The following is a 15,238-nucleotide window of genomic DNA, read 5'->3' as shown; positions in this document are numbered from 1 at the left end:
CCCCTGACATTTCCTGCTATCCCTTGACTGTGGCAAAGCGTTTTGTCAATAAACCACATTAATGCATGAGTAATAGTTCTGGTAAATCGAGTTGGTAACAACCATATACTCAATGCCAAAAACAGTTAAGAAGAATCCGCTTTTTGTAACAAGGACCTTAGAAAAATAAAGCTGCTGTGGTAATCTGGAGACTAACAGTGTGTTCAGAGAAAACAAATTGTTATTTTTTCACTCCATTGGTAGATTACAGGCATCCAATTGGACTGCATTTTGCAATTTGGACCTATAAATTCTGGCTCATCTGAAAAAACACTTATGTGCATAGGGAAACTAATGGCACATACGTTGTTTTTAAACCAGGCCGTAATTTATAGGTCCAAATTGCAAAATGCAGTCCAATTGAGAGTCACAGAAAAAAATTGTCGAAGTAACATTCCGGATGTTAAAAATCTGGGCGATAACTCTTGAATGTTTATGTGAACGCTATGGTTGTTAAGTCAACATAGCTAGGATGTTATTTTAACGGCCAGAGAGTCCATAACAACATTCAAGAGGTGTTGTGCAGATTCAACATACAGGATGTTACTTCAGCAATTTCTTTTCCGTTTATTCTTTCTTCGGCAAGGATCAGTGATGTAAAATATTCTGGTAGTTTCCTGGGACTTTACAAAAGGTAATTGATAGATTACACACTTAGTATTAACTGTATCTTTTCCTAAGGAGACAGCACAGCTGCTGATTTTCGTACACTGCACTTTTTGTGAACTCATGATTGAGAATGGATTTAGATTTACATCGCTACAAATTGCCCATCTGAATCTGTCTTCTGAATGGAAAACTAACCAACATTATTTTTTAAAAACGTTCTTGATTTCCCACTCTATACGCGGACTATGGATGGGAATTTTTCGCAACATCAAAGTTTATTAAAGCTTCCCCTGATAAAAAAACTTAATTTGAGAATCCCTGAGAAAGTTCCTGTCTCCAGGATTCCACACTTTAAAATTATAGTACCAAGGCTTTTTTCCAATTTTTAGTCCTCTCTATCCAGGGGGTTTCAGACTCCCCAAGGTAATTTTAGACTCACTGTCAACAAATGTTTAAAAATGCCAGAAAAAGTTTGAATTCCGCCGAGTTTCTTTTCCTCCCTCTCTTTGACTTCTCAAACCTTTGAATTCAAGTTGCCTTTAACTTAAATTGTTATAATTAACTCATGAATTACTAAATGCTTATGAGTCCAACAGCTTAATAACTGTTGTAACCCCTCTGTCAAACACTTAAGACCCCCTTCCATAGGTGTCCAGAATGATGTGTGGCCAACTTCTGCCATATCAGTATCTGCTGAAGTGGCGACCTTGTATCTGCAATTGAGAGCCCTGAACCTTGAGAGACTCCAATCAGCTGTTGCCCTGACTACAGATAGTGTTTTTTCAGGATTTAACTGTCATTATCATTCCTCCGGGATCAAATCCTTAACGAACTTCTACAAAGTCCAGCTGAGATGCAGGTGTTAATCTTGTTGAAGAATATGAATTAATAAGACTAACTTGTAATTTTAGAGTAACATATACAAGGCTATCAGCTATTTATTGAATCATTAACAAATACAGTATTTACAAACAAAACAAGTTTTCATACAAGTTCACAATCAACAAAATTCGCATATTAATATCAGTCTCTTGCCTAGAAGCGGTCACGCGGCCGCATCTAAAAGTGATACAGACACGATTGACTACAGAGGTGTGAGGTCATTAGAATTTGCAGGAGTCCGACGTACTGTGGGGGAAAAAAAAGAATAACGATCTCAACTAAAAAATCAAAGACAACCGTTTGAGGTCAAAAAAAGTCCAAAATTGCACTCTACACTTTGTGAGGGATTCTGCTGCGCTGAATCAATTTCCTGGTAGATAAGCTGTAAAACACTTCATTCATTCAATCAAAGAAACAAATCGATCTACAATGCACTGAAAAAAGGATTCCAAAGTAAGCTAGAGTCCTTTGATTGTTTGGAAGAGCTATTAGGAGGGACTCCTTTAAAAATATCAGGTCGCTGATGTTCAACTTCTTAACATCCGATTATATTACAAGTGACTTGGGTTTTAACATAAAGGTACACCTGATTTTTTATTGAGTAAGTACCACTTACAAAAACAAGAAAATTCACGAACTCTAAAAAGCAAACTTCATGGGCACTGAAATCAATCTACGTTTCTGACTTCTGTCCTTGCCATCAGGAGATCATCAGCATTTCTCTATGAGAACATAAAACGGTTTAAATTTTTATGATCATAAAATTTCAATTGAACCAAAAGTTCTACCTGCAGTTTCCAGTTGATTTTTGACACATTTTTTTTTTGAGGAACAACAAGCATTTGGCTTATTGGTGGCTCAGAAATAAGTTTCCTTGATAGCAGAGGATGTCAACATGAGCAATGAAGACCGCAGCCCATGACATCAAAATTACAGAGGAAAGGGAACTAATTTCGCAGGTAATTACATATTTTTTTTGCTCTTCAATCTTGTTGAGCAGTAGCAAAATGCTAAATCTGGTCCTGATTGAAAGAAGGCTCCAAAATACAGGTATCCCAGAGATGACGAAAAGGTAAATCCACCCTGATTTTCAGTTTCTTTGCATTATATTACCAGTATTACGCTTTCAATTCTCAGAATTTTAACTGTTTAGGCACATGGCTTCACTTTAATAGTTAGGGTTGCTTAATGAGAAAATCTAAGAAAATTACTCTCTAATATTAGGCTGAATGTCACTATTTGTCTTACAAGTTGTCGTGATAAAAATATATATAACTTGGCTGAATTTTCTATTCATGCGCATGCGCATCTAGTTCGCAAACACAGGCTGAGCAGTTCCGTGAATCTCCGATAAAACTATTGAACTGAGGTTATTCTTATGCATAGAGATTATAAGAACAGTTGAATGTCTCAAGTAACTTTTCATTTCTTTTAAACGAGGATGAACCTCCTTTGGCAAAATGAGATGATTGGAAATTCTCAAGAGCTAAAACAGATATGAAGGCTACTACTAGAGGACTAGCGATCGCAGCTTTAAAATTAGAATCAGTCTATTTCATCAAGGATGAAGGATAGGCTGACTCTCACAACAATTTTACGACAAATTATTTAGAGAAGTGAGTTTCAGTTTTTAATTATTGACTATTTTATTTTAAGTCAGATGTATAAAGCTTACCGTTTTTAGTTTCGTTGCTATGTGGATGATGCAAGTTTTTTGACTATCTTCAAGAAAATTTTTGGCTTCCTTTCAAATAAAATTATAAAATTGTGACTAAAAGATAGAAGAAAAAACCCAGTAGGTTCTAAACGTAGATATACAATTTCGCACACATTTTGATGATGAAGAAAGGTCTTCAGTCTATTACACAAATTAGACACTCATGATTGACCAAGTTTGAAAGAGTGAAAATAGCTAGAGATGTATCTCTTGACTCCAAAAGTGGGAAGTGAAGTTTCTTCATTCACCACACTTAAATAACACTTTAAGGGCGGCAACAAACATTGAAATATTCCAAACCTGGTTTTAAAAAAAAATGGGTAAAAAATGGAAGTTTTCCAACTATCACAGTTTTCCTAGATTATTTTTGATACTTAAAAAAATGTCTTAATACTCAGATCCTTCCTGAATTATCCATGTCTTGAAAGAGGACTGAAATTTGAAAGTATTTTTGGGGCAGGTTACAAAGTACTTCCTACTGAACAGCTGCAGAGAGAAATTGAAGCTGTTTTTCAACTTGTGAATGATCATGTCGGTTGCCTCCCATCGTCCAAGCGGAGAAACTATGAAAACACTTAAATCTCTTAAATCATAATTTTCAACCAAGAAATTCATTTATCTTTTCCTAGTAGAAGTCAAAATACATTTGTAACTACTCACCTAACTTTTCAAACGAAGCTACCGCCAAGCTAGGAATTGCAAGGAAAGGAATCGCCAAACCATCTTGGGCAGCAATTTTAAAACTTTCATTGAGACTTTGACTAAAATGTTAAGTCAAAACATGCCAGCATTTCAAGCTGGCTTAGTACTAACATAATGATTGTTTGTAGTGTAACCATGGTACACAATGAACCAGTTCACTGTACAAATAATAGTGATGAGAAACTAAAACATTTACTGCCTATATTTGATTTTTATGGCTTAGAAAAAATTATGAATGTTTTTGAAGGTAAAGTGTCATTTTCATTATGAAGAATAGAAGAGAGACATACGAGTTGAAACACTAAATGATGATTGACTTAGTTCTGGAATTGTAATTTTAAATTTCGACAATAAACGATCAATTATCAATAATTAACTCCTTTCAGATAGAATCGTATGTTTTTTAAGGCTTTTAAAAGTTTTGATTAAAATAAAGATAATCATGGTGGAGTTCTATTTAAATGTGCGATTAAATCCTATGTCCTGAAAAGTTTAACATTCTTCCATTAAATGAGATTGATCAAATTCTATTAACAGCAGCCTAGTTCAGAAATGAAGGCCGCAATCCATAAAATTTACTATGATTGAAGCTCCTTTAAACTGAGGTAACAATGGAGGATGAAAAGAGGGAATTTTGCAGAAATATTCATAGGAATAAAAAAATTGAATCAATGTATCAAATGTACTAAGGACAGTTAGTGCTTGTAAACTGTTTCACAGCCACTAAAGTAATATATTCCTCCTTTAATTAGAGAGAAAATTTCTCACCACTTTTTTTTAAAGTTCTGATCAAAAAGTCTACGAAAGCTAGGTCTAGAAGTTTCTAAAAACGTAAGTTAGTGGAGAGATGAATTACTTTAAGAAATAGGGAAAATAAAACCTTAATAGGCAAATCGTTCAACAATGATTCATTTTTCTACATCAATGATTCAGGTAGTTTATCCAAGTCTAACATCAGCTCAACCAGAAAGAATCAACTGATTCACCTTTTTGGTAAAAAATCAGACTTTAATCAGTTAATATGGCTGTAAAGGATGAACGTTTGAATGCTGTAACCAAACACTTCAGGAAGAATAGGACACCTCACCAGTTATGATCTTAAAATACTTCTTCCTTCGCAACTTGTAGTTATGACGCCTTCAAACTTAAATTTTTACAGAATCCTGATTCTTTACAGCAATTAATTTCCTAGTTATTTTCCGCAATGTTACTTTATCATATAAGAATTTATTAAATTCAGAGCGTTGTGTTCTCTGGCAGAAAATTAACTTCCCATTGCAGCTGTTGAATTGTTGATAGCTGCAACATCTTTGTAACAGGATTCCAAAGAATTTTACTGAAAAGAAATTTCATTTCACGCTGCTGCATACAAGCAAATTTGACTGTGCTTTTTTGTTGGGATCAAAGGAATTCATGAAAGTCTGAGTACAACCTGTTGCATTAGATGAATAAACAATATACACCCGATTAGTATTCAATTTAAACTGATTCACTTTGGATAAGCATTTCGCTGCATTCAATGAAAGCTTGATTACAACCACTGGAATGGATGAAAATCGGATGGTAATCTGACATTGATTCGACTAGTCGATATTGAGTACAGGGAATCCTCGCAGTGGCTCAGAATATAGCGCAGTCATGTTGAATGAATGTGAAGAGTGCTCAGCCACAATCGATTAAAGTTGAGGTGATTCTCTTGGCCTCGGATCACTGCGGATTTTCAGTTGAGTTTCCTTCGGATGCAGGCTGGAGGCAGGGTTGCTCTCTTAGTTAGTGCTCCGTGGCGTTTTTGTTGAGCTCCTTGATCTGCTTGATGAGGTATGCCTTCTCCTCAATAAACTGCTCGTCCTCTGACCGGTCTGTGTGGAACTTGGTCAGGAAGTCTATTAGCTTTTCTTGATTCCGTAAGAGAATGTCCAGTATCGCTTTTGGTTTGTTGGGATTTGCTACAAAAACCTAGAGAAAACCCATCACTTAAGTTCACCATTGACTAAAAAAATGAGCATTTACATGGAAAATAAAGGAAGAGAGAATGCTCCTGAGAGAGAGAATAATGCTAACAGAACATGCTCTTTAAATGACAGAGACTATTACAAGATCATTCAAACGATCTTCCATTACTTTCCCTTCCTCGCTAGCTATTTTAAGTGTAAAAGCTGTCCATTCTGAGGACAGAGTCATGCTCAAAAATTTGTCATCTAGCAAGAAAAATAACTAAAAATATTTGTCCTCAATTAAAACAGACAATCCAACGCTCCATTTAATTTACTTCAGCAGACTTATTATTGCTAATTATTGAAAGTATGCCTTGGTAGATAAAAAATACAATGAGACTAAGCTGAAATTAAGTTATCGGCTTCAACTATTGCACCTTGTGCTCAGTATTTGTCGTGCCTTTATTTGTCGGATAATAGACAAACTATGAAAGCATTCTTTGTGGATTTATTATTTGTCGATTCACCTGACCTGGTGCAAGCATGACTTAAAAATTGAAAGCATTCTATATCAGGCTCATCTTAGAAAGCCAGGAATAATGAAATCATGTCGATAATCAGCTTGGTAGTTAATATTTCTTCTTATAGTGTTGCTTGTAGATGGATTTTTGCAGACCAAGAGATCATACCGAGAAATATTAAGATGAAAATACAGACTGCACAACAAGCTGACCTTTAAAGAAAAATCTAAAACTCAGACTTCAACTCATCATAAATAAGTTCATTAGAGAGAAACTTACCTTAAATACATGGAAAGCTTCAAACTGAATGTTGCGAGATTTTTCCTTTAACATATTCATCATTAATTTAAGATTATCTGGATTTGATATATATTTGGTCATCACCTGCAAAATAAGAGAAATTAAGTCATGAGGGGATAGAACAAAAAAATTTCATCAGGCTTGAGAGCATGGTGGTTATATGGAAACTAGATGAAGAAGAAAAAGACGCACTTGCACCTAACTTGTTATTAGATTAAAGATACCTGTATAAGGTTTGAATATTTTATGAATAAAAATGGAGAAAAAAGAAAAACGAAAGAATTGAAAAAATTGTTGGCGTTTATTGCAAAAAGTAAGGGATGAGGATGCTCAGCTTGGCATAAATTGTAGGAGAAAAAGGGTTTAAAATTAGGATGAGTACGTAATGTAATTTTTAGATGGCCTTTTAAAAAAGCAATCATAATTTATTCGCTACCTATTCTCCTAGAATTAGGTCAAAAATATGAACAATGTAAACAGAATAATGAGCTTGAAAATAGATAAAGACAGGGTTTCTATAATATCTTTATGTTCCAATTCTCTGACTTTTTTTGCTTTTCTTTGAATTTAAAGTTTTCAAATGTTCTGACTTTCCCTGATTTATCAACAAAACTTTCACTTAGATTTTTTCTCTCTTTAAATTATACTGACTTTTACTGAACTTTGGAAAGTTTTCCATTTTAGGGATTCAAGTTATGGAAAAAAGCATTCGAAATTTGTTCATGATCTTTCAAATATGATTGGCTAAAGTTTCAGAGCCAATACGTTACTCAGAATATTCCTTGACATTTCCTGACATTCTCAAAAAATCTTGTTCCACCTTTCCAGGCTCTCCGGGCAGCTGAAAACCGAGTGAGAGGCAAGAGTTGACAGCAAAACCAGTGAGTATTTGTCAGAAAAGAGAAGAAAAAGTCCAAGGGAAGTAAAAACTCACTGTGAAGTTGTGTCGATCCAATAAGAGTTCACCAAGTAGTTTGAGACTTTGCCGTCTTGTGACATAGTTCTCTGAGTTGAGTAGCCGTTGGTAATGTGAAAAAACTTTATCGTAATTGTGCTCCAAGAATTCTGCACATAGGATTTTGTGACGTGTCAGCAGTTCCTGGAAACAAAACAAAATTTTCTCTTCTGTAGCAAATTAAAATTTTAGGTCTCATGAACCTCAGACTGTTTCCGATGGTGACGATTCTTCACTCTTAAGCTTTTTTCTTGCAATATGTCTATGGGCGGAACTTCAAACTTCTTGTGGAGGGGGAGGGGAGGAGCAGAGGGGCACTTCATTGAGGAGGATCTGGAAAACAATAAAAGACACCCCATGAAGGGGGATCTGTGGCACTCCCTGAGCTCCAAAAGGATCTTCTAGGTGGCCTTTCCTGGAAAATTTTGATAAGTTGAATTGTCTCAAGAGCAATTTGGGGCTATTTTTACCAAAAAATTGATCAAACTCTAATTTCTAGGACAGAGATATGTCACAAACTTACTTAACATAATTTTACATTTCTTAGGAGGTGGATTTGGACAGGCCCCTGCGTCCCTGGTTCTGACCCTAGGAAAGTCCGAGTTTTAAAAACATTAGCAAACTGAACCCTTCAACTGTTGGAAATGCAAAAGCAGCCGCCCTCAGGTCAAGAATGCAAAATCATTTGACCTAAACTTTTTTGGGCCCGATCTTCGTCTCCTGCAGTCGAGTATCCTTGTGACGGTGTAACTGTTTCCGGGAGCCACTCTGTTGATACCTGCATTCTTCACCTCCTTCAAATTTCCTGCTACTGTGCACATTCGAAAATTCAAATCAGGTCATGAATGCAAGCATACTTGGCAGTAGCAAGCAAAGGGTTGAATATATGAGTCTTTTGTATGGTTCCCTCTAAACAAGGTTGTTTATGGTTTTTTTTTTTTTTAAACGAATCCCTACCTAGGCGGCTATCGTGGAATTCACAGGTAGTAACAATGGGTACTTTAAAATCAGGTTGCTCTTTTGGGCCCTAATTTTAATTGCGGAGGCACTAGTGAAGGTTTGGTGGACTTTTTGGGTTTCACAATTGTCCATACTCTTCCTATACAGGTATTCTAGTAACAGTAGTTCATTTGAAGCAGGCTAATTTTGGCGTTCTTTTGGCAGATTTCTTGGCCTGGTAGGCAAATAGATGTAAAAATATATTGGCAAGGAAAGAGTTAATATTCCTGGTAACATTCCTTCAGTCACAAGATTAAGAGTATTTTGTTCCTCCTTAAACAAAGTAATTATTCTTACATTTGAATGCGATTTCTACCATACAATTTAAACAGAAGTGTGTTGCTCCCCAGCTAGGCTTCTCAGTTTTGCCTACATACAAAGAGGAAGAAAAATATGTTCAGTGATTTGCAAGAAAAGAATGGTGACTTACTTTGAACGTAGAAAAGGCATCAGAGGCAATATCAAAAGTGGAGACTTCAACATAGCGGAAAAAATTGAAAAAATCTTCAGACTGAAGCATAATTTTGGCCAAGGCCTCATACCGAGCACACTCTCTTAGCATTGTTCCGCAGTTAAGGGCTATTTCCTGATGTTGGTATCTGTCAAAAATCAATAGAATATTGAAAAACAATTCAAACCCATGGCATACAATGGAGAAGTTTCTAGGAATATAGTCAGATACATTAGACTAGAGTGACTTCTAGTCTTAACTGACGCTCTTTTCGTTGAAAATACCGTAAAAATTTTGACACTGGCAGCGACAGTACGGTAGGTATTGGCATGCACTTTCTTATTGAACTGCATGTTGAGATTGCTCAACTTTAAAGTTCATTCATAAAAATGGGGTTGTATAAAATCAATTGTGGATTCACAGGAAGAATTTATTCTTAAAAATGCAATTTTTTTATGAAATATTTTTCATCAGTTTCTACTTTACTGTTGAAGGAAGGGTTTGGCTAAAAAGTAATGTCCTGGAAGCAAATTTAACACCTGCAGCAAAAAAATACATGTCATGAGATGAACAGTCAATTCAATCAATCAATCAGTTTTAAAATTAGCTGATGAAACAAAGAAATTACCCGCTCATCAGGGTGAAGAGAATTTCTGGTTTTGTGCAGATGTACTCAACGGTCGGAGACCTGGTTCCTATTTGTCGTCGAACAATATTGTTGAAGACCTGTGCCACATCTTTCTTTCCCTGAAGCAATGAAGCAAAATAAAAGTAAAGATAAGGTAGGTACTTTGTTTAATAGAAAAGTTTGCTGTAAATTTGAAATTATAATGGCTAGATTCGAAAGTTTTTGACAAATCAGTTTCCTGTATAGAGTTTAAAATTCATGATTTTTTTGCTCCCCAAATTTCCTCGAGTTTTTAAGAAAAAGTTTCTTGGTAAAAACCCGAATTAACTCTGCATTCATATTTTCTTAAGGGGGGCGAAAAATGAGATTTCTCTTCAAAATGTACCAAATGGACCGCGTTAAACAGAAAGGAACCAAGCCACATTGGCTATTGCCAAATTTAATTGGGCAATTTAATTTTTTACATGAAAATGGTTGTGCGGAATTTTGTGCAAATTTCAGTGAAAATTCTCCATGGTACGAAGCAAATTCCTTAAAATTTTCAAAGAAATCCGAACAAACGTTGCTCGTAAAAAATTTAATTGCCCAGTTAAACTTGATAATAGCTGATGTGGCTTGGTTCCTTTCTGTTAAACTCGGTCCAAGTAACCAAAAAAATAACCTTTTCATGTTTGGCCCTTGCCTTAAAAGGAGAAAGAGAAGTACAGTCAAAAATCACACTAGTGTTATTGTTAATTAAAGTTTTGGGGGTCCCTCCACAGGATTGAGTAGTGTTACAAAGGGTTTATTCATGAATACACATACGGCATTGGGAGGAAAATGAGAGAACAGGGTGTTTTCTGACTGATTTTTCAATATATTTTCCCCAAGTTTTATGAAGTCTTAACACTCCTATTATTAAAAATGTAGGAAACAGGCATCAGAAAAATCAAGAGAGAGAACCAAAGATATGGTGGATGTTGTATTAAATTAAGAGAAATAAGCACATCCTTGAGCAACAAGCAAGCAACAAAATTCCTTCTTTTATAAAATACTAACCTCAAAATCTATACGGTTGAGGTTGGTGATAAGCAGAAGCAGAAGGTGAGTGTTGTACATTTCTTGTGCTAGCTGTGCAACGATGATGTCTGTTTGTGGCTCAGAGTCGGCTGTTCCATACAGCATATTCTTTATCAAAACTAAGTTTTTACTGACATCTTCTTGAGCCTGTAAAAAACCAAAACAAACAAAATTAAATTAAACAGATTGCTTTTTCTCAGGTTACTATACATCTCGATTCTGAGGGAGTATTTAGAATGCTTAAGAATTTTGAGAGGACCTTGAATCTTGAGTCTGTACCATGTAAACTCAACCAGGTGTATGGATATTATGTTGGAAAGCTTCACAGCAAATTAAAAAACAAACCATTAAATTTCAAGGTGTGAAAACAAAACATTATTTTAAAAAAGGATTAAATCATATTTTCACTGAAAGCGCGATATAGAAAGAGGTGACTCCTAAGAGATGGGTGCTGAACCTGGCCCTGCTGCCAAATCCTTGGATGTACCATCACGGAGCTCTTGGCAGCATTGCCAAGTATGACGATATAACAAGTGATTCTTTGAATGAAGGACAAAAATCGATCAGTTATTATTGATGTGAATTTGACACTTTTAATTCATTTCATGCACCAAACAGTTATTTTGCTCTATTTCACCAGACAGATTTTGGCAAAGTAAATTTTACTCAGTTTGAGGGTGATCAAATGTAATTGGCAACATTATGAAAATTTCCTAGACTTAAACAACTATGCAATCTTTTTAGCAATTTTGTTCAGTATGGTAAAATCATCCCTGCTACTGTCTATTTTATATTTTACTATCATGATGGGAGCTCAACGTCCATCCAAAAATATGTAAGGAACTTTACTGATGGGTTAAACTTATGCAGGGATGTAGAAAGTTTCAAAACTTCTAAATATCCAAATTAGTTTTCCAATTTTAACCTGCTTCTGTACTGGTATTTTTTTGCCTGCAGCACCCAGCAAAGCTAGCAACCAGAAGGATAAAAGAAACCAAAACTAGTGGAATCCCCATGGGAACTAAATGTGTAAACGATCTATCACTGAATTTCGGCCAAGATAGCAATGTAAAAGGTAAACAGATCAAATAAATTATAAAAATATCAAGGAGAAAAATATGTTTATACTTTTTCAGCTTTTTTATCTCCTTTTTCAAGAGCATTGACGGCTTCTTTCAGAGCTTTGACAACCTCAGCGGGGCTTTTCTGTGATTTTCCAAAAAGCGGCATGATTCCACCTGAAATAGAGAAAGAGGGAATTTAATTTAGGTTGATACTGACAGAATTATGTAACTCTTATAAAAACAAAAAGAGAGCTTTCCCGACGCAATTGGAGGATTTATAATTCAAGTACTGACATATTTTTATTCTTCAACCACCTCTTGGAATTTTGTGGGATACCCTGTTCTTGTGAGGTTAGCATCAGAATCAAACTTCATGAGAAAAAGTATGTCATCAGAGTTTAATATCAGATTCAAAGTATGATGAGCAAGTTATACACTGCCATCGGCTCAGAATACGCTGTGGTTAGTTCCAGCTGTCAACATCAAAGGTTGTAGTATAATTTATGATGATAGAATTATTCTCCTACAATGGACAAACGATTTGATCCAAGAAATCAAAATTATTGGAAGGGAGGGAGATTAGAGAGCTACAGGATTATTGATGAGTATGAGGACGTATTTTAAAATCTGTGTGCATATGATTGCACCAGCGCTTTACATGGTTCACTTCACCAATGTTGGCTCTAAGGTTATGAATGCCAACCCTTCAGGTGTTGATAAAGGTGACTAGATAGAGATACAGGTGGACGCAAAAATTGTCAACCTGATAACTGAATGTTGTAGATGCGGATTGACAGGACTCGTTGAACCAAATTTTGAGGTTAGACTGCATCGCATGCAAATTTGTGCATGCAAACTTATGTGTAGGTGCTTTCCTGCCCTCAAATATGTTGCGGTGATCAACGGGCGCCGATACAGTAAAAACGGAGAAGTAATTTCAGGTTCCTACGGCCCGACAACTTGAGGCTGAGGGTTGCACTTACAAGACAAAACATAAGGTTGAAGATGATGACACTTACAGGATCAACTGTACTCGTGGGCTGTAAGCGCGGGGTAAAATTAGGAGCCCGGATGGGAGATATATTGTACGGCTTTAGAAGAGCGTCATTCTGAGCTGAAATTGTGCGGAAATTGATGGGGAAATGAAACACTTCACTGCACTTGAGAGTTGGGATGGCGATGTCTATTACGTCTTCGAACCGTCTAGTTTTCGAATGGAGTGGCTGGGTGGAACGAATGATCTTTAGAATGTGGTGGTGGGATGTCAACAAGCAATTTTCGGAGATTACACAAGGAAACGGCACATTTTACGCGTAAGAATCCTAAAGAAAGGGCGATGGACGAAATTTTTATTATTTATCTTGACGAACGACGTAAACACAACAATAAACGCAGTCATCGATGAAATGCGCATTTGCCAAGATAGCATAGATATAGAAATTAGTCAAAATTAGCGCATGTCAGTCAAGTTTTTCAAGTTTCTGTCCCAGAGTTGTATTGTACTAGTTGTAGTAATTATAAACTCAGCATGATTTTTTTAACCAGAGTCTTCCTAAGTTTCCTCTCTGACGGACACTAAATTTCAAGTCAAAATCAAAGATTTCAATCGAACTTGGGATAAAAATACGACGTAATATCGGTGATACTTGGCAGCTGCGGATGGATGCAATCCTTGCATTATTGCAATCACAAAGATAAAAAAAAATACAATCGGTGCAGTCAGAGCAGGGACGAGTTCTATAGGACGCCTTGTGAGCGGGTGATTGCAGCGCATTCTCGCGTAGGATCCTAGTCAACTCAGAGGATCCTTCCCCCCGAACCTCGACTCATCCATCGCCCGCTCCAAAAGTGAGGTTAAGCCGGAGATTGAAAAATAACACATAAGGCGGCTGAATTCTTGAAAAATAAGTATATTTTTGGCGTTTTTTCGACCCCTTTCGACACGGCAGTGAACCGCCACATTTGATAGTACGATGAAAAATTCGATTTTTTCGCAGTTATACGCGATCCTACGGATTTTAATGAAGTCCAACAACTGATAACAGCAGTGAGTTGCGAGGATCCTACGCGCGATAGCAGCACTAGTACCTGCTCACGAATTTTTACATTGACTCTTATTACGGGAGTCCAGGGTCCTATAGACGCTATTAGTGCCACGTCACAGTCGGTATCGATTGTATCGAACTGGATCCAAACAATCAAACATAACCTCATCTTGACACCTCCCTCCCAGAATTTCACTGTCAAAAGCCGAGAAACTGGAGTGGCATAGGAGTGGCCTAAATCATGGTGGCCCTCGTGGGTATTTTCACCTTTCTGGAACTGCTTTATCCCGTCAACTTAACAATGCGGGAACGTTCCGCGATTAAAAGAGCTGTCTCTAACACAACTCTTTTCTCAAACTGGGCGAATTATCTCTGAAATTCTTTAGTTTCATATTGAATAGTAAGGTTATGTTTGATTGTTTGGATCCAGTTCGATACAATCGATACCGACTGTGACGTGGCACTAATAGAGTCTATAGAACTCAGGGTTCCCAGGTGTGCTGAAATTTCAGCAAAAGTGCTGATTTTCAGAAATTTGTGTGAAAAAGTGTGTGAATTAAATTTTGTGCTGATTTTGTGCTGAATTTTCTGCTGCAAGCCCTCGGAAACTCAAAAACATGGGTATTAAATCCTGTAAACCCGCGCTCCACTTTCACTGATCATCGGCACCTCTTTGTCAGCACGCAACGGAGGGAAAGTCAGCTCTGGCAACTGAGGCCACATTGCACATTGTTGAAATGGAGGGAATGATTTGATGATTTCGGAAAAATAGTTCTTAAGTCAAAAACTTAAAAGGGACTTAATGGCATGAGAAAAAGACATTAACTATGGTATTTTGAGACCAAATATTGAGTCATGACTTAAATGTTTTTACTTGCAATACTGTGAGACCAGTTCTGCTAGAAATAGTGAAAGTCAATATTCCTGTAACTTAACCGAATTATGCTCTATATTTCTCTTCCGAGTCAGGGAGCCAAATTTAAATTTAGCGCCGCTGAGGAATGACAGGGCTGCCTCATACACAAACCGAATATTCTCAATCAGGGCGCAGCCATTTTGTGGTATGGTGAGGGTAAAATCTGTCAAAATGTGTCGAATCTTGAGCATAGAGTACAATAGAGTCGCAAAGTACTGGAGCGCCGATGAAGCCAATCCATTAACAGGCGTTTCCGAGCCACGTGTGCTCCGAAAATAGTGAACCATTTGCGAACCCAACGGCATTTTGTAACACGGCGGCTTATGGAGAAATCAAGAATTGCTTGTGTTTTTTAGGTATTTTATAATTCAATCAGCATTAATTTTTGCAAATTTTGCTATTTAAAGGTAGTCAAAG

General features: G+C 36.5%; 1 protein-coding gene across 2 annotated transcripts; it reads right to left on the bottom strand.

The window, feature by feature from the left end:
• Window positions 1-1,547: 1,547 nt before the first annotated feature.
• Mo25 (calcium binding protein Mo25) lies at window positions 1,548-13,259 on the bottom strand. 2 transcript variants are annotated; one of them, XM_019048709.2, is made up of 8 exons: window positions 12,844-13,259; window positions 11,925-12,034; window positions 10,776-10,943; window positions 9,738-9,856; window positions 9,089-9,257; window positions 7,639-7,803; window positions 6,684-6,788; window positions 1,548-5,905 (listed from the first exon to the last, which is right to left on the bottom strand). In XM_019048709.2, the coding sequence occupies exons 2-8, from the start codon at window positions 12,024-12,026 to the stop codon at window positions 5,720-5,722; spliced, it is 1,014 nt and encodes a 337-aa protein (XP_018904254.1). In that variant the 5' UTR covers window positions 12,027-12,034; window positions 12,844-13,259; the 3' UTR covers window positions 1,548-5,719. The 2 variants fall into 2 exon arrangements, with proteins under 2 accessions (XP_018904254.1, XP_018904253.1); XM_019048708.2 differs by having other exon boundaries at window positions 12,880-13,258.
• Window positions 13,260-15,238: the final 1,979 nt, after the last annotated feature.

The sequence above is a fragment of the Bemisia tabaci genome, chromosome 4, assembly GCF_918797505.1.
Source record: "Bemisia tabaci chromosome 4, PGI_BMITA_v3".
NCBI classification, from domain to species: domain Eukaryota; kingdom Metazoa; phylum Arthropoda; class Insecta; order Hemiptera; family Aleyrodidae; genus Bemisia; species Bemisia tabaci.
Note: the sequence above shows the minus strand (reverse complement) of the source record. Positions and strands in the feature narration are given on the sequence as shown.